At 45.3% G+C, this 23,268-nt stretch overlaps 1 protein-coding gene and 1 non-coding gene across 8 annotated transcripts in view; one reads left to right on the plus strand and one right to left on the minus strand.

Moving 5' to 3' along the window:
• Nucleotides 1–23,268, plus strand: part of CBY2 (chibby family member 2) — a 137,862-nt gene that overhangs the window by 106,502 nt on the left and 8,092 nt on the right. For 4 of the 7 annotated variants that reach the window (XM_081547352.1, XM_081547348.1, XM_081547351.1 and 1 more), the window contains one exon: nucleotides 18,453–18,533. In XM_081547352.1, coding sequence (XP_081403478.1) covers nucleotides 18,453–18,533 — 81 coding nt within the window. Of the gene's footprint in view, nucleotides 1–18,028; nucleotides 18,166–18,452; nucleotides 18,534–19,368; nucleotides 19,452–23,268 lie in introns of those variants that run through there. The other 3 variants (XM_081547349.1, XM_081547353.1, XM_081547354.1) reach the window with 3 other exon arrangements.
• LOC145530781 (U6 spliceosomal RNA) lies at nucleotides 21,534–21,640 on the minus strand. The gene has a single exon (XR_014072074.1). It is a non-coding gene; the product is annotated as a U6 spliceosomal RNA (small nuclear RNA).

The following is a 23,268-nucleotide window of genomic DNA, read 5'->3' on the forward strand; positions in this document are numbered from 1 at the left end:
CATCTGAGAGGCATTAGGAAGAAAAGAAGCAGGAGGAGAAAAGCAGAGGAGGAGGAGATGAGGAAGAGGAAGAAAAAGCAGCTGCAGAAGCGGCTGTGACTTAGAGGAATTTGCTTTCCTTTGAGGATCATGTCCTCCTCTTTCTTGGTTTTCTGTGACTGAGCATATTTGGCTGATAAAGAATACTGCTTTTATCAGAACAGAAAGGTGGGAGGTAAATGCTTGCCACTGGTGGTCTCCCTTGCTGGAGTTTAAGCCCATCCTTTTTGCTACCTGGCAAAATCCAGCTCTGGGATCCTTCAGAAAACACCACAAAGCTTCTTCCCTTCCCTGCCTTTGGCATCTTCTGTCTAGTTGGGTCCTTACTTTGTTCTTAGTCCTTTCTTTTGGCTGAATGAGCTTCCTGGTGCCCGATCTTGTGTTTGCCACCAACCAGGGACAGTCAGTGAGTTTTGATAAGTCTTGCAGATGAATAATCAGCTCTCTTATCACCATCAGGGCCTCTGAGCAGCACAGCGTTCTTCCAAGGATTAATTTAGCGCCAAACTTTAAGAAGTGAAGGAAGAAATATACAGGAAATTATTAACCCATAACTCGAATTCCCTACCTGGTAAATTGCTGAAACAATCAATGGCACAGTATGGAAGCCTCCTTGGGAAGTGAAGGTGATAAATGTGTTGCAGTTCTGTAATGGAGGGGATGGGGTTTGCAGATGGAGGCCCTTCTCAGGGGGGACATGGAGGGGCTGCCATGGTAACCTTGGCAGTGTGCTCCTTGGCTCTTGCAAGTAGGTCTGGAATATATTGGGCTAATTGGTTGGAAAAGGCAAAGGGAAGGGTCCCCTGTGGATTGTCTGGGGGTTTTCTCCAGTGGGTCACATGAATAGAAATCCATACATGTTTGGGCTACATGAATTTTTTATTGATAACAATAGTGAGTTAGAAGAGTCCCTGCTGGGCAATGAGGATCAGACTTGATTCAAACATGAATCAGGTGTGTTCAAGGCCTTAGTCATGTCTCTGTTTTGGCCATGAATCCTTTATAGTGTCCCAAGTTTATGGTATGATTTTAGTAATATTGGACATTAAAGGCTTTAAGTTTGCATGATTAATTACACTGACCTTGGTTTATACTAACTAATTCATCTATGCCAGCTGGCGTGACACCTGGCAGTGGTCAGTCATACAAAGATAATGGTGGACAGATGGCCAGACCCTATGGCCCATGCATCCATGTGGATCAGAGCTTGGAGAGAACTTGTTTTTCTTCTCAGATCTCAAGAAGGATGTCTTAACTCAGGGATCAAACCCAGGTCTCCTGGATTGCAGGGAGATGCTTTACTGTCTGAGCCACCAGGGAAGCTGCTTTTAGAGACAGGTGGGTTCAATTAGTCATTCTCAGATCCTGTGTTGGATAGGGTCTGGGTCTTTGAGGGTGACAGCTGAATGACAGTTATGGATCCTGTTTGGCACACTGTCCCAAAGAGGAAGCTGCCACCATCACTGCCTTCCAAGCCAGAAAAGTGAAAAGTGAAAGTGTTAGTCACTCAGTCGTGTCTGACTCTTTGAGACCCTGTGGACTATAACCTGCCAGGCTCCTCTGTCCATAGAACCCAAACCTGGGTCTCCCACACTGCAGGCAAATTCTTTGCTGTCTTAGCCACCATGGTAGCCCCAAAGCCAGAAAACCTGGCTTCAAATCTTAGAACTACTGCATTTTATTTGAATGACTTTGGACAAGATGTTGCTTCTCTTATCCTGAGTTTCCGCCTCCATTATTAAATGGAGATAATTCTACCACTCTTGAGAATGAGATCTTGTATTTGCATGTCATCTTGGCATATCATATCATGCTATTTCTAAAGAGACTCGGACTGCATCCTGGGTAAGGAATCAGCAACATTGGTTCTCAGGCAAGTAAGTGATGCTGAAGGTCTCATAGAAGAAGAGGTCTATGTCTCATTCCTTGCACTGACTTCAGGAATCTCTGTGCTGAATGAGGCATCCTCTTGCATTCCTCATCTTTCTAGTGACCAGGCAGAGATGATCCTAAAGTAGTGTGTGTCATTTCTACCCACAGAGTTGGACAGAACTCAGTCACCCGGCCTCACTATGGCTCAGGGGGCGTGGGAAGTGCAGTCCCTGGCTGGGAAGTCACTTTCCAGAGACATCTACACTCCATGGTGGGCGGGAACATAGTTCTTTGGTAATCTGTAAGCTGTCATTGATACAGGTAGTAAATGCAGAAGATCCTGGTGTGTGGAGGAAAAGAGTCACGGGATAATAGGAATTAAGGGGAAAGGGGAAAAAAAGTGTTGGTGACTCTACCAAAAACATCTTGCTATAGTAAGTAAACAGAGCTGTCTGTCTTCAGAAACTGGCCTCTTAGCCACTCTCATAAATAAGGGCTTATATTTATTTTATTTTTTGGCTGTGCCACGCAACATGTGGGATCTTAGTTCCCAGACCACGGATCAAACCAATACCCCCTGTGGAGGAAGTGCAGAGTCTTAACTACTGGACTGCCAGGGAAGTCCCAATAACTACTTTTTTTTTAATCTTTTCTTTATCTTTAAAAAAATTTTTTTAACACCGAAAACAGTTTGCATTTGGGTGTAGCCAATTAACAATGTTATGGTAGTTTCAGGTGAACAGTGAAGGGACTCAGCCGTACATATACATGTATCCATTCTCCCCTAAAGCCCGCTCCCATCTAGGCTGGCACATAACTCTGAGCAGAGTTCCACGTGCTATATAATAGGTCTTGGTAACTACTTTTAAAGTCAACTCTCCGGGAATCGTTAAAAACCACTTGGCAACCATTTGATTTCTCATTCATGACAAGTGTCTCATTGCAGTTTGGGACATATCTGCTGTGTGCTGCAGTCCGTGGGGTTGCAAAGAGTCAGACACGACTGAACGACTGAATGACTGAACTGACATCTGTGAAAGTGTTAGTCGCTCAGTCGTGTCCAATTCTTTGCAACCCCATGACTCGCCAGGCTCCTCTGTCCATGAGATTCTCCAGGCAAGAGTACTGGAGTGGGTTGCCATTTTTTTCTCCAGGGGATCTTTCCAACCCAGGGATTGAACCCAGGTTTCCTGCATGGCAGGCAGATTCTACTGTCTGAGCCACCAGGGAAGCCCTGAGGACTTTCCTGCAGAAAAAGGAATTTTGACTCTGATAGGGTTTGCAAGGTAAGCAGATTTTTCCTCCTATCATCATTTGGGAAATTGGTAGAAGACATTTAAGAGCCTTGGTTCAAGGTTATGTGGCAAACTAACACACCGTCAGGGAGCTTGAGTCTAGCCACGCCAACCACAGCCCTGGAGACCCATTCACTATGTGGATAAACCTGGACTTTACCTTCCAACTCCAACATCTGCAGTCAAAGGAAGTCTTTTTTTTTTTTTTTTTAAATAATCTAATTCTTTTTTTTAAACTTATTTATTTGGCTGCATCGGATCTTAATTGTGGCACTGGGGATCTTTCACTGTGGCTCCCGGACTCTCTAGTTTGGGCATGCAGGCTTAGTTGCCCCTCTGCATGTGGGAGTTTAGTTCCCTGACCAGGGATTGAACTGTGTCCCCTACATTGCAAGGCAGATTCTTAACCACTGGATCACCAAGGAAGTCCCAAAGGAAGTCCTTTTGTTACTCCGGCTGTGTAAGTAAAGAAGTGCCTTCTGCTTCCCCTACCGCTCTGCCCACGCTTCTTTCCGTGTTGGGTTGTGTTACTTTTGTGGAAAACAATTTGCCATTTAACTGTGCAGTGTGATGGGAAATTCTGAGCTGCTTCCTCCATGTAAGTCCCTAGGAAAATGTGGCTGGAGCCAGGACCTGCAGACATACGTGTGGTCCAGGCTGGGTATATGCCTTCTGTTTTCCCTTCTCCAGGGTCCAGTGTTCATAAATAACATTCTGTATTCCTGGACATAATACTTTTCTTCATGCCCTCCTCCCTTTTAAGAGTTGAGTTAAAATGGAATTTTCCTTAATGATAGTAGGGGAAAGCAGTTTCACAGAATCAATTTCAATTTTAAAAGCACCTTGAGAATTACTGGGAGTTTGTGAGTTTTATTGTATTGAATTAATAGGCATTTCTGAAGCCAAGAGTCTAGAGTTCAGACTGTCGATTTTTTCCCCCTTCTGGCTTCACTTCAAAGATCATAACAGAAAGCCTGATCTTGAAATGAAACTTCTGAACGACGCTCCTTGCCAATAGATGGTCCTCATGGAAATAAATTTAAATAAATAAATTTATCCATGAGAGCCCACAATCATTTCAAGTTGAGGGTCTAGATTTGTATACAAAGTTTAAAAGGCATCAGGTCTTTTTGAGCTATTGCTTCTATTTTCTACTCAGGGGGTAAAAGGACAATCAAGTTCCAGTGCAAAAAACTTATCCTTAGACTCAGCTGTCCTAAGGATTAGTACTTGAGGATAGAAAGTGACACAGTTCTCTCTTTGACTGATAAGGGCTCCTCCAGACCTGACACTGTAATAGTATAAAATGCAATCCCTTTACAGAAGCTTCTTAGGGTGATTTGGTCTTGTGGGCTCAAATTTATGGTGAGAAGGGATTCTGTGACCCGTTTTTGGATTTTCAAGGTCATTTGTGTGTCTTATAAAGTCGGAGATTTCAAACTTGGTTGTGCATTGGAATCATAAGAGGAATTAAAAAAAACATAGGTTGTTTAGATTCCACCCCTCTATTTTGTTTAGTTGCTGAGTGGTGTCTGACTCTTTTGCGACCCCATGGACCATAGCCCACCAGGCTCGTCCGTCCATGGAATTTCCCAGGCAAGGATACTGGAGTGGGTTGCCATTTCCTTCTCCATCACCCCTATATGCTAACTCTGAATTTCGGGGGGGGGGGTTGTCTCTGCAGAATTCCCATGTTTTATTTGTTTATTTTTTATATTTGGCTATGTTGATGCTTCATTGCTGTGCTCGGGTTTTCTCTGTTTTTGGTGAGCAGGGCCAGGGGAGGCTACCCTTTGTCGCAGTGCACAGGCTTCTCATTGCAGTGGCTTCTCTTGTTGCAGAGCACGGGCTTTAGGGTGCACGGCCTTCAGTAGCTGTGGCCTGCGAGCTTAGTTGCTCCGAGTCTTGTGGAATCTTCCCAGACCAGGGATTGATCGAACCCACATCCTCTGCATTGGCAGGCAATTCTTAACCACTGGACCACCAGGGAAGTCCTCACATATTTTTAAAAATGTGCCTTGAGTAGACTCTGATGTAATTGGTTCCTTCCATTTGGGAATCACATGGGTTATCCTGTGTGATCTTTAGGTCCACGCTCTGCTCTTCCCTTTGCTCCAGGATGCCAACTCCATCAAGGAGCTCTCTTGCTGTCTGGATTTGATCAGTGGGACAGGAGATGGGAGGCAGGAAGTTGGTGCAGGCGGGCATACTTTCTCCTGACTTCCCTGTGGCATCTCCTTGGGCTGCTGTGGCCTGTGTTGAAGATACTGCTCCTCTCCCAGTGGCAGTCTTCCATACTGTCTTCCATGTTCTCATAATCACTCCCTCCCCTCGCCTCCTTGGGCCCTGGCCTGGGAGCCTTGGCCTGTGAGCAGCCCAAAGGGACTGCACTGTGCCCTAAGGGGTCCCTACACCCTGCCCACCATCTTGCAAATATTAGGTCATTGTGAAAAAGTGAAAGTTGCTCAGTCACATCCAACTCTTTGTGACCCCATGAACTGTAGCCTGCCAGGCTCCTCTGTCCATGGAATTCTCCAGACAAGAATACTGGAGTGGGTTGCCATTCCTTTCTCCAGGGGATCTTCCCGACCCAGGGATGGAACCCAGGTCTCCCACATCACAGGCAGATTCTTTACCACCTGAGCCACCAGGGAAGCCCTGAAGTCATTCTGAACTTACCTTAAATTTGGGTGGTCACCTGCGTTCTGCTGGGACCCTGAATGGTATAGGAATCACTATAAAACTTGACTTTCCAAGTCAGCCCTCCTGTTCTGAAAGAACTCTGCTTCTTTAAAGGTGCCTGAGAGAGCCCAGAAAAACATCTAAGAATATCTGTTTCTGCTTTATTGACTATAAGCCTTTGACTGTGTGGATCACAATGAACTGTGGAAAATTCTGAAAGATATGGGAATACCAGACCACCTGACCTGTCTCTTGAAAAACCTGTAGGTAGGTCAGGAAGCAACAGTTAGAACTGGACATGGAACAACAGACTGGTTCCAAATAGGGACAGAAGTACATCAAGGCTGTATATTGTCACCCTGCTTATTTAACTTATATGCAGAGTACATCATGAGAAACACTGGGCTGGAAGAAGCACAAGCTGGAATCAAGATTGCTGGGAGAAATATCGGTAACCTCAGATATGCAGATGACACCACCCTTATGGCAGAAAGTGAAGAAGAACTAAAGAGCCTCTTGATGAAAGTGAAAGAGGACAGTGAAAAGGCTGGCTTAAAGCTCAACATTCAGAAAACTAAGATCATGGCATCCGGTCCCATCACTTCATGGGAAATGGGTGGGGAAACAGTGGAAACAGTGGCTGACTTTATTTTTGGGGCTCCCAAATCACTGCAGATGGTGATTGCAGCCATGAAATTAAAAGACGCTTACTCCTTGGAAGAAATGTTATGACCAACCTAGACAGCATAAGAAAAAGCAGAGACATTACTTTGCCAACAAAGGTCCATCTAGTCAAGGCTATGGTTTTTCCAGTAATCATGTATGGATGTGAGAGTTGGACGGTGAAGAAAGCTGAGCACTGAAGAATTGATGCTTTTGAACTGTGGTGTTGGAGAAGACTCTTGAGAGTCCCTTGGACTGCAAGGAAATCAACCAGTTCATCCTAAAGGAGATCGGTCCTGGGTGTTCATTGGAAGGACTGATGCTGAAGCTGAAACTCCAATACTTTGGCCACCTCATGAGAAGAGCTGACTCATTTGAAAAGACCCTGATGCTGGGAAGGATTGGGGGCAGGAGGAGAAGGAGACGACAGAGGATGAGATGGCTGGATGGCGTTGCTGACTCGATGGACATGGGTTTGGGTAGACTCCGGGAGTTGGTGATGGACAGGGAGGCCTGGCGTGCTGCGGTTCATGGGGTCGCAAAGAGTTGGACACAACTGAGTGACTGAACTGAACTGAGAGAGCCCAGACCAGGCTGATAGTGGAAGGACCAGAGAGCAATCCGGTTCCCCCAGATCTAGTACAGGAGGCAGTACTGCAATGAGTGGGGAAGCATGAAGCCATCACTTCCTCTTAGGGGCTTTGAGATGGTTTCTTTACCCTTAGGGAGATTTGTCTCAGTGAATGGTGTCTTTGTTTCTTGGAAAAACATCCAGTGTCACATTCTCATCGGAGAAGGGAAGTGTCCTGAGAGAAAGCTGGACTTTCCCAAGCAGTTATGGGTGATGGTGGATGGTGGACAGCGGTTCTCATGCATCAGGGAGAGGGGATTTGAGGATGATGTGGTCTAGTCTCACATAAATCACTCACCCGCAAATGAACATGTGGCTTAAGACGACATCTGCAGTGATCATGGGTAGAAGGTAAGAATAAGGCAAGAATAACTGCAAAAGAAGTGGCAATGACAATCCCACTTCTAGAACTAGATATCTTTTTAAATTTGAATTATTTTCATTAAGACATTTTTGTTTAGTAGCAGTTTAAGACTCAGTTTAACATTCTTTGGAAGGACTGATGCTGAAGCTGAAGCTCCAATGCTTTGACCACCTGATGCGAAGAGTTGTCTCATTAGAAAAGACCCTGTTGCTGGGAAAGATTGAGGGCAGGAGGAGAATGGGGCAACAAAGGATGAGATGGTTGGAGGGCATCACTGACTCAATGGACATGAGTTTGAGCAAGCTCTGGGAGATGGTGATGGACAGGGAAGCCTGGCGTACTGGAGTTCATGGGGTTGCAAAGAGTCAAACATGACTGAGCGACTGAGCAATGACGACTCAGAGCAAAATTAAGGGGAAGGGACAAAGATTTCCCCTATGACCTTTGCCCTCACATATGTACAGCCCCACCCCTAGCAATGTCCCCCACTGGAGTGGTGTGTTTGTTAGAACTGATGAACCTATGTAGACACATTATAATTATTCAAAAAAGTGAAAGTGAAAGTCAAGTCGCTCAGTCATGTCCGACTCTTTGCGACCCTGTGGACTGTAGCCTACCAGGCCCCTCTCTCCATGGGATTCTCCAGGCAAGAATACTGAAGTGGGTTGCCATCTCCTTCTCCAGGGGATCTTCCCGATCCAGGGATCGAACCTGGGTCTCCTGAACTGCAGGCAGACGCTTTAACCTCTGAGCCACCAGGGAAACCCCAATTACTCAAAGCCCGTAGTTTAAGGGTCATTCTTGATGTTGTACAATCTACGGGTTTGGACACATGTATAATGATATACACTTATCATTATTGTATCATGCAGAGTATTAATATTTTCATTTTTCTAAAAATCCTCTGTGCTCCATCTATTCATCTCCTATACCTCGTGCCCACTGATAACTACTGGTATTTTTTGCTATCTACAAAGTTTTGCTTTTCCAGAATACCATATGCTTGGAATCATATGGTACATAGCCTTTTAAGTTGGCTTCGTTTGTTTAGTAATATTCATTTAAGCTTCCTCCATATCTTTTCATGACTTGATTGCTCATTTCTTTCTGGTGCTTGTACCCACTGTAGTATTCTTGCATGGGAAATCCCATGGACAGAGGAGCTTGGTGGGCTACAGTCCATGGGCTCACAAAGAGTCAGACATGACTGAGTGACTGCTGCTGCTAAGTCGCTTCAGTCGTGTCCAACTCTGTGCGACCCCATAGACGGCAGCCCACCAGGCTCCGCCGTCTCTGGGATTCTCCAGGCAAGAATATTGGAGTGGGTTGCCATTTCCTTCTCCAGTGACTAGACTAGACTGAGTGACTAGACCACAACAATATGCATTCAGCCCTAAATAATCAAGTGTCTGAATATATCATAGTTTATTTATTCAACCACCTACTAAAGGACACCATGGTGGCCTCAACTATCTCTCTTTCAGTGAAGTTACTATGTAGTTGCACAAATACAAATTTATACCCTCTATTACTAACGATGACCTTGAATACTCTCTAATAAGAGAATAAAGCCAACAAGATAGGAAAAACAGACAGTAAAGATGTCTACCATCTTTTTTTTATTGACTTAAAATAAATGTCCTATTCAATGTAACATCTTAAAATTTTTTAATTAGTATAATGGAAAGTGCTTAAAAGCATCTTTTGAGGTTTCTTACTTGGTTGTGAAAAAAATAAAAGAGGCATACTGCTGGGGGAAATACGTGTTCTTCCCACAGCAATAAATACAGCTGAAATAATACATGGGAAAATATAGTGACAAGGCTTTTAATACCATTTACACACTGACAAGTTTCAAATTTATATTTCCATTCCAAATGCCTCTCTTGTAACTCCAGACTCTTATAAGTGGCTGGTTTCTTGACACCTTCCCTTGAATGTAATCTTCCTTGACTGAGTGTGTCTGAACTGAATTCTTAATCTCCATTCCTTGCCCCACCCCCAGTCTCCTCCACCCTTGTAAATTACCACCACATTTCCCCCAGTGCTTAGATTAAAGGCCCTAGCTCCTTTCTCCCTTGCCCTATATCCTAACCTACCAGCAGGCCTCTTTGTTTCTGTATCAGGCTTTATCTGGACTCTTACAATTTTCTTACCCTCTTATCATGACCATTTGAGACCATCTCTTATTTGGACAATTGAAATTGGTCCCCTGTTCCTGCCTTGCCACATTGCAGTCTATTCTCTGTGGGTGGCCACAGAAATCTTTTAAAACCTAAGTCAGATCTTGCCACACTGCTGAGCACCCTCCAGGGGCTTCCTATCCTGGTTGGGGAAAAGAATCCTCTGATCTCTGGTCCTCTTGCCTTCCTGCACTCACTGGCTCGAGGCACACAGACCTTATGGTTCAGCCACACCAATCAGGTTCCTACCCCAGGGCCTTTGCCCCTGCTGCCCCTCTGCCAACTGTTCTTCTTTCAGATACTCCATGGCTTACCCACAATACCTTTGCTCAAATGTCACCTTCTTAAGGAAGTCTTCCTCATCACCTGAAATGGCTCACTCTGCCACTTGCTATCCCAATATCCTGTTGAACTTTTCTTTGGAGTGCTTACCCTGACATGTACTTGGTTTTTTCTGTTTTTGTTTTTGCTTACCGTATGTTTTCCTGCACAGGCACACAGCTCCGTGAGAACTTAGTTTTGTGCCTTACTTTTTCAGCACCTAGGACAGCGACTGACTCAGAGCACGTGCTCAATAAATCCTTTCTGAATGACTCAATGAAATGAATATTCATTCTTTAGCCAGCAAAACAGCTGATGGGTGCAGAGAAAACTTTGAAGAAACTAGTATTGAAACAAATCAAGTAGTGTTTGTTATACAGCTGAGTGAAGATACAGCTTCTCCTTCAATAATAAAACATACAAAGAGCTATTCTTTTGTGAACCAATTATAGGATGACATGTCAGAAAAGATGTCATCTCAGCTGTAAATAACTTTACTAGAAATATTGTTCTGATGGAACAATTGTTTAAAATAACATTTGATGGAGCGTCTGCTCTAGAATATGAAGAGGATGAGGGGTGAGTGTACATGGATAGCATCACTCATGCAATTTATTCACTGGGTGGTAATTCATAGTCAAAGTGTCAAAGCAAAGCAATCAAACCCAAGACATGTACAATGAACTAGATGATATCATGGATGCAATTGATCTGATTTTTACAAGTGGGAGAGATGCCAGGATCTTTGCAGTTATTTTGTAGCAAGATGGAGAATGATGATAAAAATCACTTGTGTCTCTGAGATTTTGCAGTTGTCTCTTTTTACAGAAGAACAGTGTTCTAAATTTGCTAACCTTTTCTTGTGGTGACAAGTGGTGTTAACTGTGTGATACATAGGAGCCATTTTTTAAAAGACTAAGAAACAGTTTTTGCCTTCATGGAAGTGATAGTGTTTTAAGAATAAGTAAGAGAATTTAGAGCATTTTTTTTTTTTTGAGAATAACCTCATTCATTGAAGAGAACATCTGGGATGCAAATTTTAGCAATAAACTTTGCATTATTTGAGGATAGGACTGAATACTAAATATTGCTATTTAGAAATTGCCCCTGTCAATACTGTCAATTGCTGTCAATACTGTAAATATTTTTCCATTTGGATCAGCAGACAATTGTGAGGTACCCTTTTCATCAAGGACAGTCATTAAGTCAAAAAACAAAAGTAAACTGAACTTAGAATCTGACTTTTGGCTTACTATGTTAAACCAATATTTTAAGAAGGAATCACATTTTTAAAAAGTTTACACTGTGCTCAATAAAAATATTACCTATATAATTTTTTTGTGGAAACAAAAATTATTTTGTGTTTTTAGTGAATAAGATAAAACAGCATTCTTATAGAAGTTATTTTCTTTGTTTATCCTGTAAAATTTCAATTTTGAATGTGTTTTATCACATGCACGCCATAATAATATGTAAGAAAAAGAATCAAATTTATAAATTAAGAAATATACCTTTAGGGGTTTGCACTGGAAGTATATTTTTGGTGGGATTTACTATGAAAAGATTTTGTAGCCCACTGGCTATAGGTTAGCAATGTTCATATGTAATTCCCTGATACAGTGTTCAAAATAGTCTGGGTCAAATTTGTGAGACGATCTGAAGAATATTTAGTGTCCAGGGTTTGTCTGGGGGCAGTAGGGGCACTCAGGGCATTTAACCTGATGGAAACTCTGGTTTATAAACAGTGATCAGATATGACTGAACTTTATTAATAGACAAATACTGCATGCCAGACACTGCACAGGGCACTCGTACCTACCTTATTTCATGATGACAGCAAACCATTCCTTCAGTTCAGTTCAGTTGCTCAGTCGTGTCTGACTGCGACCCCAAGGACTGCAGCACATCAGACTTCCCTGTCCATCACCAACTCCCGGAGCTTGCTCAAACTCATGCCCATGAGTTTATTAATAATGAATAATAATTATTAATAATGATTTCATGTGAGATACTCTTCAACTGACTCCTCTGGGGACAGAGGATGGAAGAGGGATGCTATTCTGATAGGGAAGGGGGAAGGTGAAGGAGGGCAGGGTGTATGTGAACTTGAATGTTCACATCCTAAATTATCAGCATAAATCTGAAAGTCATTGAATTATAAATGGACAGAGCAATATCTTCTGCCATTTGCTGAAGTAGAAGGTAAAAATCAAAAAAATAAAGCTGCATTTTTTTGTTCCAAAAAATGATTTCAGTTCACCTGAACTTTTTTGTGAATTATTTTATATTTTTTAATTGTGGTGAAATACACATTACTTCAAATTTAGCATCTTAATCATTTTAAGTGTGCAGTTCATTGGCTTTGAGAGCATTCATACTGTTGTACAACCATCACCACTATTCATTTCCAGAATCCTTCAAAACTGAAACTTTGTATCCATTACACCAAAGTTTTTCTTTACTCCCTCAGAATTATAACTTTTATTTATTTATTTTTTAAATTTATTTATTTTAACTTAATTTCATTACTTTACAATATCATAGTGGTTTTGCCATACATTGACATGAATCACCCATGGGTGTACATGTGTTCCCCATCCTGAACCCCCCTCCGCCTCCCTCCCCATTCCATCCCTCTGGGTCATCCCAGTGCACCAGCCCTGAGCACCCTGTCTCATGCATCAAACCTGGACTGGTGATCTGTTTCACATATGATAATATACATGTTTCAATACTATTCTTTCAGATTATCCCACCCTCACCTTCTCCCACAGAGTCCAAAAGACTGTTCTATACATCTGTGTCTCTTTTGCTGTCTCACATATAGGATCATCGTTACCATCTTTCTAAATTCCATGTATATGCGTTAGTATACTGTATCTTCCCTGGTGGCTCAGACGGTAAAGCGTCTGCCTACAATGCGGGAGACCCAGGTTCAATCCCTGGGTCAGGAAGATCTCCTGGAGAAGGAAATGGCAACCCACTCCAGTATTCTTGCCTGGAGAATCCTAGGGACGGGGGAGCCTGGTGGGCTGCCGTCTATGGGGTCGCACAGAGTCGGACACAACTGACGCGACTTAGCAGCAGCAGCAGCAGCAGCTCTCTAATGGATCCTCCTGCTTGTTGAATTTTCCCCTGCAATTCATCACCAGGCAAGTTGCAGACGTGCGAAGCCAGTGTGCGTGCTTGCCCTTTGCTTTGTGTCTGCTCTACCTGTCTGTTTAGATTAGAAACCCACGAGACATGTCTACCTCTGCATTCTGTGCCACGCCCACCAGTTGTGGATGCTCACAGAACGTGGTTGATTGATGATGGTATTAATCTGGGTAATAACAAGGCACGTGGAGCACAGTCTCAAGGAAGCTTTTCAGTACTGGGTTATGGATGCATGTCTCCTGCCGAGTAAGAAGGGACCCGTCATGGGCAACCGCAGATGCTGATACCAGGATGCCCAGTTCGAAATGCTCTTCCCTTAAAAACAAAAGGAAAATCAAGCAAGCAAAGAAACAAGCCCCAGGCAAGCTGTAGTGTCAGCAGGTTTTAACAGCAGCACCAGTTGGGTGTCAGCTGCTTTGAGATTGTAAGTCAAAGGGAGCAAGGCAATTTTCTATGAAGGTGTCAAAACAATGATTATTGAGAGCTTACTGCTGGCTTCTTTACATAGGTACTCTCAAATTAAATGTAATTTCCTTATTTCAGAGATAAGGAAACAGGGCTTCTGAGATGTGGGGTCACTTGCCCAGGTCGCATAGCGATACATACTGAATATTTGCATCCCTCCAAAATTCATATTTTGAAGCCCTCCTCCACAGTGTGATGGTATTTCGAGGTTTGGTTTTTGGAAGGTAATTAGGTTTGGATGAAGTATTAAGGATGGGATTAGTGTCCTTATAAAAGAGAGAGACCAGAAAACACACACACACACACACACACACACACACACACACACACACACTGTTTCTCTCTTCTCTTTCTCTCTCACCTCCACCTGATGACACAGTGAGAAGGTGGCCATCTGCAAACCTGGAAACGGGCCTTATCAGGAACCGAACCTGCCAGCACCTTAATTCTGAACTTCCCAGTCTCAAAAACTGTGTGAAATAATTGTCAGTCATTAGGTCATCCAGTCTGTGGATGTGATAGCAGACGGAGCTGACTAAGATGCATAGTAAATAACTGTTTCTGGGCCTCCAGATTTGTACCCGGGTCTACAGTGGCCAGTGGCCATGACCTTGCTATCTTGCAGCCTTCTTTATTCTTATCAGTGATTTTTGTTTGGGTTCAGTAAAAGAAGTTCTTTTCACGCTAATGTGGCAGGTCAGTCCATGTGCCTATTTGCTTTCCTTCCTTCCCTCAGCACTCCCCCTCCTAGGAAGATGTGGAAAGGGGCTTTGATCAGATAACAATGGACAATGAGTCTCCCAGAATCGGGAGATAATGCATGTTTGTTGTTTTAAGCCATTGGGTTCCTGGTCCTTTGTTTGCGTGGCTCTAGGAGATTCATACAGCTCCCTCTGTTTAGGCTTCCCAGCTCAGCCTCTAATGTGGATATGAAGGTGCTTCCATGAGGTGTGTGTATAAGGGAAAACTGACTTGTGTTTTCAGGCAGTGTGAAAGTTAATCACTTATAGAAACACTTGGAGAAACAGGAAAGAGCCAGTGTTGATGAGCTCAGCTGTAGCTCAGCTGGTAAAGAATCCTCCTGCAATGCAGGAGATCCCGGCAGGAGATGCCTGGGTTGGGAAGATCCACTGGAGAAGGGATAGGCTACTCACTCCGGTATTCTTGGGCTTCCCTGGTGGTTCATCAGGTAAACAATCTGCCTGCAATGTGGGAGACCTGAGTTTGATCCCTGGGTTGGGAAGATCCATGGGGTGGCAAAGAGTCAGACATGACTGAGTGACTTTCACTTCACTCCACTGCTGGGGGGAGTGATGGTGTAGCTGCAATGGAAAACAGTATGGAAGTTCCTCAAAAAATTAAAAATTAAATTATGTATGATCAAGCAATCCTACTTCTGGGCTTATATCCAAAAGAAATAAACGCAGAATCTCAAAGAGATATTTACACCCTTGTGTTCCTTGCAGCATTATGCACAATAGTCAAGAGGGGGGAAAGCCCAGATGTTCATCAGCTAATGAACGGATAAAGGAAATGTGGTACCTGAACACGAAGACATATTATGCTGCTTAAAAAAGGGAGATCCTGTCATATGCTCCCGAACGGAGGTGTCTGGAAGACATCATGCTAAATTAAATAAGCCAGTCACAAAAGAACAAATACTGTAAGATTCCAGTTATAAAAGGTACCTAAAGTAATCGAAAGCATAGAAATAGGGACTTCCCTAGCAGCTCAGTAGTTAGGACTCCTCACTTCCACTGCAGGGGCATATGTTCAATCCTGGTTGAGGAACTAAGATCCTACATGTTGTCTGGTGTTCCCACCTGCGCCCCACTCCCCACACACAAAATCATAGAAGTAGAAAGTAGAGAGATGGTTTATAAGGGTTGAGGGGAGGTGGGAGTGGGAGGAAGTGTTTAATGATCATCAGTTCAGTTCAGTCGTTCAGTCGTGTCCGACTCTTTGCGACCCCATGAATCGCAGCACGCCAGGCCTCCCTGTCCATCACCAACTCCCGGAGTTTACCCAAACCCATGTCCATCGAGTCGGTGATGCCATCCAACCATTTCATCCTCTGTCGTCCCCTTCTCCTCTCACTTTCAATCCTTCCCAGCATCAGGGTCTTTTCCAATGAGTCAGCTCTTTGCATCACGTGGCCAAAGTATTGGAGTTTCAGCTTTAGCATCAGTCCTTCCAATGAACACTCAGGACCGATCTCCTTTAGGATGGACTGGTTGGATTTCCTTGCAGTCCAAGGGACTCTCAAGAGTCTTCTCCAACACCACAGTTCAAAAGCATCAATTCTTTGGCGCTCAGCTTTCTTCACCATCCAGCTCTCACATCCATACATGACCACTGGAAAAACCATAGCCTTGACTAGACAGACCTTTGTTGGCAAAGTAATGTCTCTACTTTTAAATATGCTATCTAGGTTGGTCATAACCTGCCTTTCAAGAGGTAAGCGTCTTTTAATTTCATGGCTGCAGTCACCATCAGCAGTGATTTTGGAGCCCCCCAAAATAAAGTCTGACACTGTTTCCACTGTTTCCCCATGGTCATAGAGGTTCGGTTTTGCAAGATGAAAAGATTCCATCGATCCATTGCACAGCAATGTGGGTATTCTTGACACTCCCGGGCTGTACGGTTGAAAATATTTAAGATAGAAAATTTAATGTTATATGTTGTTATATATTTGTAACCACAAATAAAAAAATAAAATACAAGTTAAAAAAAGAAACCCTGGGAGAAATTCTCATTGAAAATAAGACATTCTTTGATAATGGTAATGGGATTAACTACCCTCTTGGTTTTTGCACATGTATGTCTTTGATTTTTTTGTACACTGGATTTTCTTAACGCGAAGCTTGTGTGTGACTAACGGGTGGGAGCTTTTGGTGGGTTGTTTCGGTGGCCCTGATCCATCATTCCCTTCGCCGTGTGTGGTATAATAACATGGGTTTGGAGCTTTCTGCATAACAGGAGACTTGAAATACATAAGAGCGTTCCCACTGACAGCCTCCAGGGACAAATGATTTGACAGAATGGAGGCCAGGAGACTAGACTGCCTGTTTCATGAAGCCCAGGTGTCAACAGTTGCTACATGTGACCTAATAAAAATACGTATTTGGTCTTGGTCCCCAGTTCCTGGCACGGAGTAACTAAAACTTTTGAGATTTCTTGAGTGACAGTATGTTTTATCATTCAATCTTCAAAGGCCAATGAAATAATCAATCATGACCATGTAATGAAACCTCTGTAAAAACCTCTAAATGACAGGGTTTGGAGAGCTTCCGGGTTGTCGAAACACAGGGAGATGCCAGAAGGGTGGTTTGCCCTGATGAGTATGGAAGCTCCGCCTCCCTCTCCCCTCATACATTGCCTTAAACATCTCTTCCATTTGGCTTTTCTTGAGTTGTATCTTTTATTTTATTTTAGTTTTTAAAAAGCCTTGTAATTGTAAGTGAAGTGTTTTCCTAAGTTCTTTGAGCTTTTCTAGCCAATGATGGAAATTAAGGATTGGGTCATGGAAATCCCTGATGTGTAGCTGGTTAGTTGAAGTGCTGGTGGTCCAGTTTCTTGCAGAGAATTCCATGGACAGAGGTGCCTGGCAGGCTACAGTCCATGGGGTGGCAAAGAGTCGGACACAACTGAGCAACTAAGCATGAGCCTGAGCGTGAGACTAGTAGCCCAAGGGGCTTCCTAGGTGGCGCTAGTGGTAAAGAACCCACCTGCCAGTGCAGGAGACATAAGAGATACGGGTTCGATCCCTGGGTCAGGAAGATCCCCTGGAGGAGGGCATGGCAACCCACTCCAGTGTTCTTGCCTGGAGCCCAGGCAAGAGCTGGGATTTCCCCCAGAACAGAGGAGCCTGGCAGGCTTAGAGTCCATAGGGTCACACAGAGACAGACATGACTGAAGTGACTCAGCATGCACCCACTGGTGGCCCAAGACTCCTGACTGGCATCTGAGGTGGGGGCAGTTCTCTGGGGACTGAGCCCTTTAGCTTGGGGGACCCGGCATTAACGCCAAGTAGGGTGTGTCAGAATTGAATTGTAGGACCTCCAGTGGGTGTCAGAGAATTGAAGGATGCGCTGGTGTCAGAAAACATCTCAGACTCCATTTTTTTTTTTCCTCTTGGTCTGGGAAGAGTTCAATTTGGGTTTCTTCCTTCTTGAGTAATCCAAGTAGAAGATGCCACCTCTGGAGAGAGGGAAGGGGTCTCAGTCCAGCCTGTCAGTGGAGATGCAAATGTCAGCCAGGATGACCAAACAGGGGGCCAGTGTTTGGGCTATTGTGTGTCACACCAGCCCTGACCGGCCATGTGGGCACAACCAGATGCCTCGCCAGCAGATCCCTCATTCCCACCTGTGATCCTCAGAGAGTGACCATGAGCCTTGAGAGAGACCATATTGTTTTGTGATGTCACCTCTGGAATGTTCTGAGTGTTTTGGTGACCAACTTCTGCACAGGACCTATACCTGGCACCTAACATTGGTATGGCTTTTTCCTTGAGCTAGAAATAGTAATCTTAGAAAAGGGAATAGGTATAGGGACCACTGCTCCAAAGACTTTCAGAAGGCTTTGTCATTAACTATAAGACCTGTCTTAATTTCTGTTCAGAGATTGATGAAGCATCTTATCAGATACCATCTTCACATTCTCATAACGTACATAGTTAACAGGAGGGGAGAAGTGAATAGTAGGAAGTCCTGTGTTTCGCAGTTGAGCTGAGGCTCAGAGGATGGGCTAACAGAAATCTGCCTATTTTCTCTTTTCCACAGCACTCGAGGCCAAATTTTACAAGAAAAAGAGATACCAGATCTGAAAGCCTAGAAATTCCCATCAATGTGGTTCTGCCTCAGGTAGGGATAATCACAGAAGGGTGTAACCTCTCAGTTTTGGCCGGAATAACCCTTCTCTTTCCAAGCTCTAGCAAGATATTGCAGAATAACGGTAGCCAGGGCCTCAGATTCTAGCTGTAGGTCGGCTGCCAGCCAGCTGTGTGCCTGGGGGAGTCCACTTAGTCACTCTGAGTCTTGGGTTTCTCGTCATTCGAATGAGGGGGGTGGTTTCGGTGATCTGCTAAGACCGTCCAGCCCGACCACTAGAAGTTTCTGGGGCAATCTTTTCAAAATTAGATCGTTTGGAGCTTCTTTACCACCAGGTGGCACTAGTGGTAAAGAACCCGCCTGCCAATGTGAGAGAGGTAAGAGACGTGGGTTCGATCCCTGGGTGGGGAAGATCCCCTGGAGGAGGAAACGGCAACCCACTCCAGTATTCTTGCCTGGAGAATCCCATGGACAGAGGAGCCTAACAGGCTACAGTCCAGAGGGCTGCAAAGAGACAGGACTGAAGGGACTTAGCACAACGCACATTGTGCAACTACTCTGGATTTCTGGGGAGAGAATTAGAACTGAGACTTGAGATCAAGGGCATAGGACTGAATCCATGAACCCGGGACATGGACCAAGGGCGTATGGGGTCCTGTGGAGGGGTCAGGAGAATTAGGGCCTGCTGTGTACCAGAGACAGAGCGTAAGGGGGATGAGCCGGAGGGGGTCAGAATGGAGGCCAGCGAACGGGTGACAGGCTGGACATTCTCAGTTCTCCTCCTGCTAAGCAGCCGTTTCCTGGGAGGGGTCCTCCTGATTGGATTGTTTCTACGGCTATGTCACAAAGGGGGCAGCCTTGCTTCTCCAGAGTCACCTAAGGCCCTGGTGGAAGATCATGGCGGTGCAGCCAGAGGGGCTGAAATGTAGGGTGGAGGAATCCAATGCAGAGGTAACGATCTGGAAGCTCTGTCCAGGGATGTGTGGGAAGAGGGTTGACCCCCAGTGGGCATCCTGGGGTCTTGGAGGCATGAAATTAGAGGACAACCTGCTGCCTGTGCCACACACGGGCAGATGAGCCTCAAGGATACCCAGGGTGGGGTACCAGTCCCAAGCCAGGCTCCAGACCCCTGCCAGGGTGCGCTGGGCACACTCTGGGGGAAGCGTGCTCAGTCTCTCAGTCGTGTCCGACTCTTTGCGACCCCATGGACTGTAGCCCGCCAGGCTCCTCTGTCCATGGGAATCTCCAGGCAAGAGTACTGGAGTGGGTTGGCCATTTCCTTCTCTCTGGGGGTAAAGGGGCACCTGTAAATTTAGATGATCTGAACGGGCTGTGAGAGGGACCAGTGTGCTGACTGGACCTCCCTAAAGGAGAGGCTATGGCTGGTAGCAGGGGAAGGACTGATCTGGGTAACAAGGCGAGGAAAGGAGAGTGACTGAGCACTGGTTTAGTCACGTCGGGGGCCCTGGGCCATGCAGAGTGAGGGAGAGATTGCAAAGGACCGGGAACTGGGAACCTCAGCAAGTCCACTAGTAATGGCGGAGCTGGAGTTAGAGGCTTGAAGAAGCCAGGTCAGTGCCCACGTCCTCTGCCACAAGCTGGGCACCTGCCACCTGCTTCTTCCCTGGCTTTTAGGAGATGGTGCCTCCCTGCCCCCCCATCTTAACTGCCAAGCCCCGGAGCACCCTGCACGAATCTGCCACATTCTGCTTCGTTCTGGTTCTGAGACTGAGTCCATTCGTTTCAAGAAGGAATTGCAGGAGCAGCTCTGTGTCTCCAGAAAGTGCCTCTGGCGGCCCCAGCTCCCAACCCTGCCTGAACGCTTCTCATTTGCATTGCAAATGTCTATGATTCTCTATTTGTTATCACCCTTAGGTCTTTTCGGGTCTTATTGATTTCCAGTTTTCCTTCCTCACATTAAATATTTGTGTTTTCTAATCTGTTTCTCTCCAGCGCATTAACTTGTCAACCATCAGTGTTACTTCCTTCCCAAGTTCTCTTCGTGCGGCCCCCCACCTCCCTTGCCCCCCGGTTCCTTTTATACATAACGGTTCAATTCTCCCCAGCATCCTCATTTTCCCAATGAGCGCTCCCTGTGAATCTCATAAAGGCGCTGTTTCCTGTGAGATTGTTAATGAAGGATCCACCCCAGGTCAGAATGAGGTCCCAATGCCTGTACCTCTGCCAGTTTGAAAAAGTGTTAGGAGGAAGATTTCAGAAGATTTTGTGTTAAACAATTAGCTAAAACTACCACATACGATGACACATGACATCTTTAGCCTCTTTGCTGTTAGTGTTAGGATTCTATCAAAATTGATTACACTGACCTGCGAATTATCCTCTTATCTGTTAGCATTTATTAAAACAAACATTGGCTTTCTCATGGCACTCAGGAGCGGAGTTGATTTAAGCATGTGATCGTGATACTCAGCCTTGTCACCTGGTCTGAAAATTAGTGGCAGATCTGGAGAATCCCAGGGACAGAGGAGCCTGGTGGGCTGCCGTCAGTGGGGTCACACAGAGTCGGACACGACTGAAGCGACTTGGCAGCAGCAGCGGCTGCTTTTCCTTCCAGCATATTCTGGGTCTCAGCTTCCCCAGGCTTGAAACGTAACCCCAGAGGGCTGAATGTTCTCTGACCATAACCCTCAGTAATGCTGGCAAAAGCAGAGCTTTAAAAAACTTGGTCAACAGACTTGGAGTCTGCTGGGAGCATTTGTACATCTCTTCTGGTCTGTGGTGACCATACTTCTCTGGAAGTGCAGAGAATCTCAGTGCATGGCAACTAAACTGGCTAGTCACTGTCCAGTTCTGTTCCCCAGCTCTTCAGATGGGAGGCCAGCAACCTCAAAATCTCCACTCCCGAAGGTCCTGTTCCTTAGATCCTCCTTAGATTCAGAAAGACGCTTTGCTCTTATTACCTCCCCTCCCCTTAGCCCTGCCCCCGTGGTCTCCATTTGCCACACACGAGGCTGGTGATCTGACCGAAGCACATATTTGGTGATTTTATTTTATTTTATTTTGTTTTTTTAAAAAAATATGGAACGCTTCACGAATTTGGGTGTCATCCTTGCACAGGGGCCATGCTAATCTTCTCTGTATCATTCCAATTTTAGTATATGTGCTGCCGAAGTGAGCACTTTGGTGATTTTATACATTTTCCTTCCAGGACCACGTGTATTTTAAAAAGGGATGCTGGGGAGAAGGATAAAGAGTGAAAAGTGAAAGTGTTAGTCACTCAGTCACGTTCGCTACTCGGCAACCCATGGACTGTAGCCCGCCAGGCTGCTCTGTCCATGGGGTTGTCCAGGCAAGACTACTGGAGTGGGTTGCCATTCCCTTCTCCAGGGGATCTTCCCGACCCAGGGATGGAACCTGGGTCTCCTGCATTGCAGGCAGGCTCTTTACCGTCTGAGCCACCAGGGAAGCCCAGGCCTGATGCTAAGGATGGAGCTCAACCACAGGTGGGATTCACGCATCTGAGCGGGAGCTCTCGGTACCCAGGGCCCTTCCTGCATCCTTAGCACTGATGCACCTTCCTTAGGTAACAGCTGGGAGCATTTTGCTCCCGAGGGCAGAGTCTCTGGGTCACCTTCCTAACAGGTGACCCGATGGAAGGTGTGATGAACCCCACAGACACTCATCTTCCCCTCCTGCTTCCTTCCTGTATCCCGTTCTTCCATGAAGAAGTGCACCCCAGCCCTTTCTCCTCTCGCACCTATGAGGGCATGTCCTACATGTCAAGGAAGAGACTGTCCTTTTCTTCATGGGAACAGGGCCAGGCTGTGCTGGGGGTTTGGGTCATGCTGCTGGAGACCCCACCTCCGAGGCAGAGGAGAACTTTGAGGGGTGTTCCAGGGGCTTTTAATTGGCCCAGACCTCTGGTTCAGGGCTCAGTGACCCTAAGGACAGACTCGTTTGGCCATGAACCCAAGCCAGTGATAGCATTGGTTGAGGAGACCTACTGAGAAGGAGCTGGCTTCAGACGTCAGCTAAGGGGGTCTGGGATTTGGTACCTCAAGTACCTTGAGTGCTTGCAGACGCTCACTTTTTGTCAAGTTCTTTCATAAAGAAATACATTTAAGATTTGCTCTAGTGTTTTAGGCCAGGAATGGTTAAGCTTTACCAGGAGAACTGGCTCTCTGTTTCGTCCTGATGACATCTTAGCAACCACTTCCTTGGCCTCTCACAATAACCCCCGGAAGCAGACAGAGCAGCTACACTGAGGTGACTTTCAGAGAAGCTAAATGACTTTCACAGGAGTAGCCAAAGATTGGATTTTTAAGCCCAAAGCTACTGGGAATTTGAGGCCTCTACCTTCATTGGATAATAGGTTCAAGATGGTGACCTGGACAACCAGCAAGCTTGTGTGCACAGGGCAGCTTCTTTTAAGGGCTATGTAGGTAGATGTGGGTGGAAGCCCCGAGATGCAACTGTTCTGCAATTTAAAATGTGAATTGAAATGTGGATATGGCTTTACCAAATAAACTAAAAATATTAAGGCAAACGAGATCATGACTTTCAGTTCAGTTCAGTCACTCAGTCATGTCTGACTCTTTGTGACCCCATGAATCAAAGCATGCCAGGCCTCCTTGTCCATCACCAACTCCCGGAGTCCACTCAAACCCATGTCCATCGAGTCGGCAACGCCATCCAGCCATCTCATCCTCTGTCGTCTCCTTCTCCTCCTGCCCCCAATCCTTCCCAGCATCAGGGTCCTTTCCAATGAGTCAACTCTTCGCATGAGGTGGCCAAAGTATTGGAGTTT

The sequence above is a fragment of the Giraffa tippelskirchi genome, chromosome 12, assembly GCF_054371585.1.
Source record: "Giraffa tippelskirchi isolate mGirTip1 chromosome 12, T2T-mGirTip1v1.2.pri, whole genome shotgun sequence".
NCBI classification, from domain to species: Eukaryota; Metazoa; Chordata; class Mammalia; order Artiodactyla; family Giraffidae; genus Giraffa; species Giraffa tippelskirchi.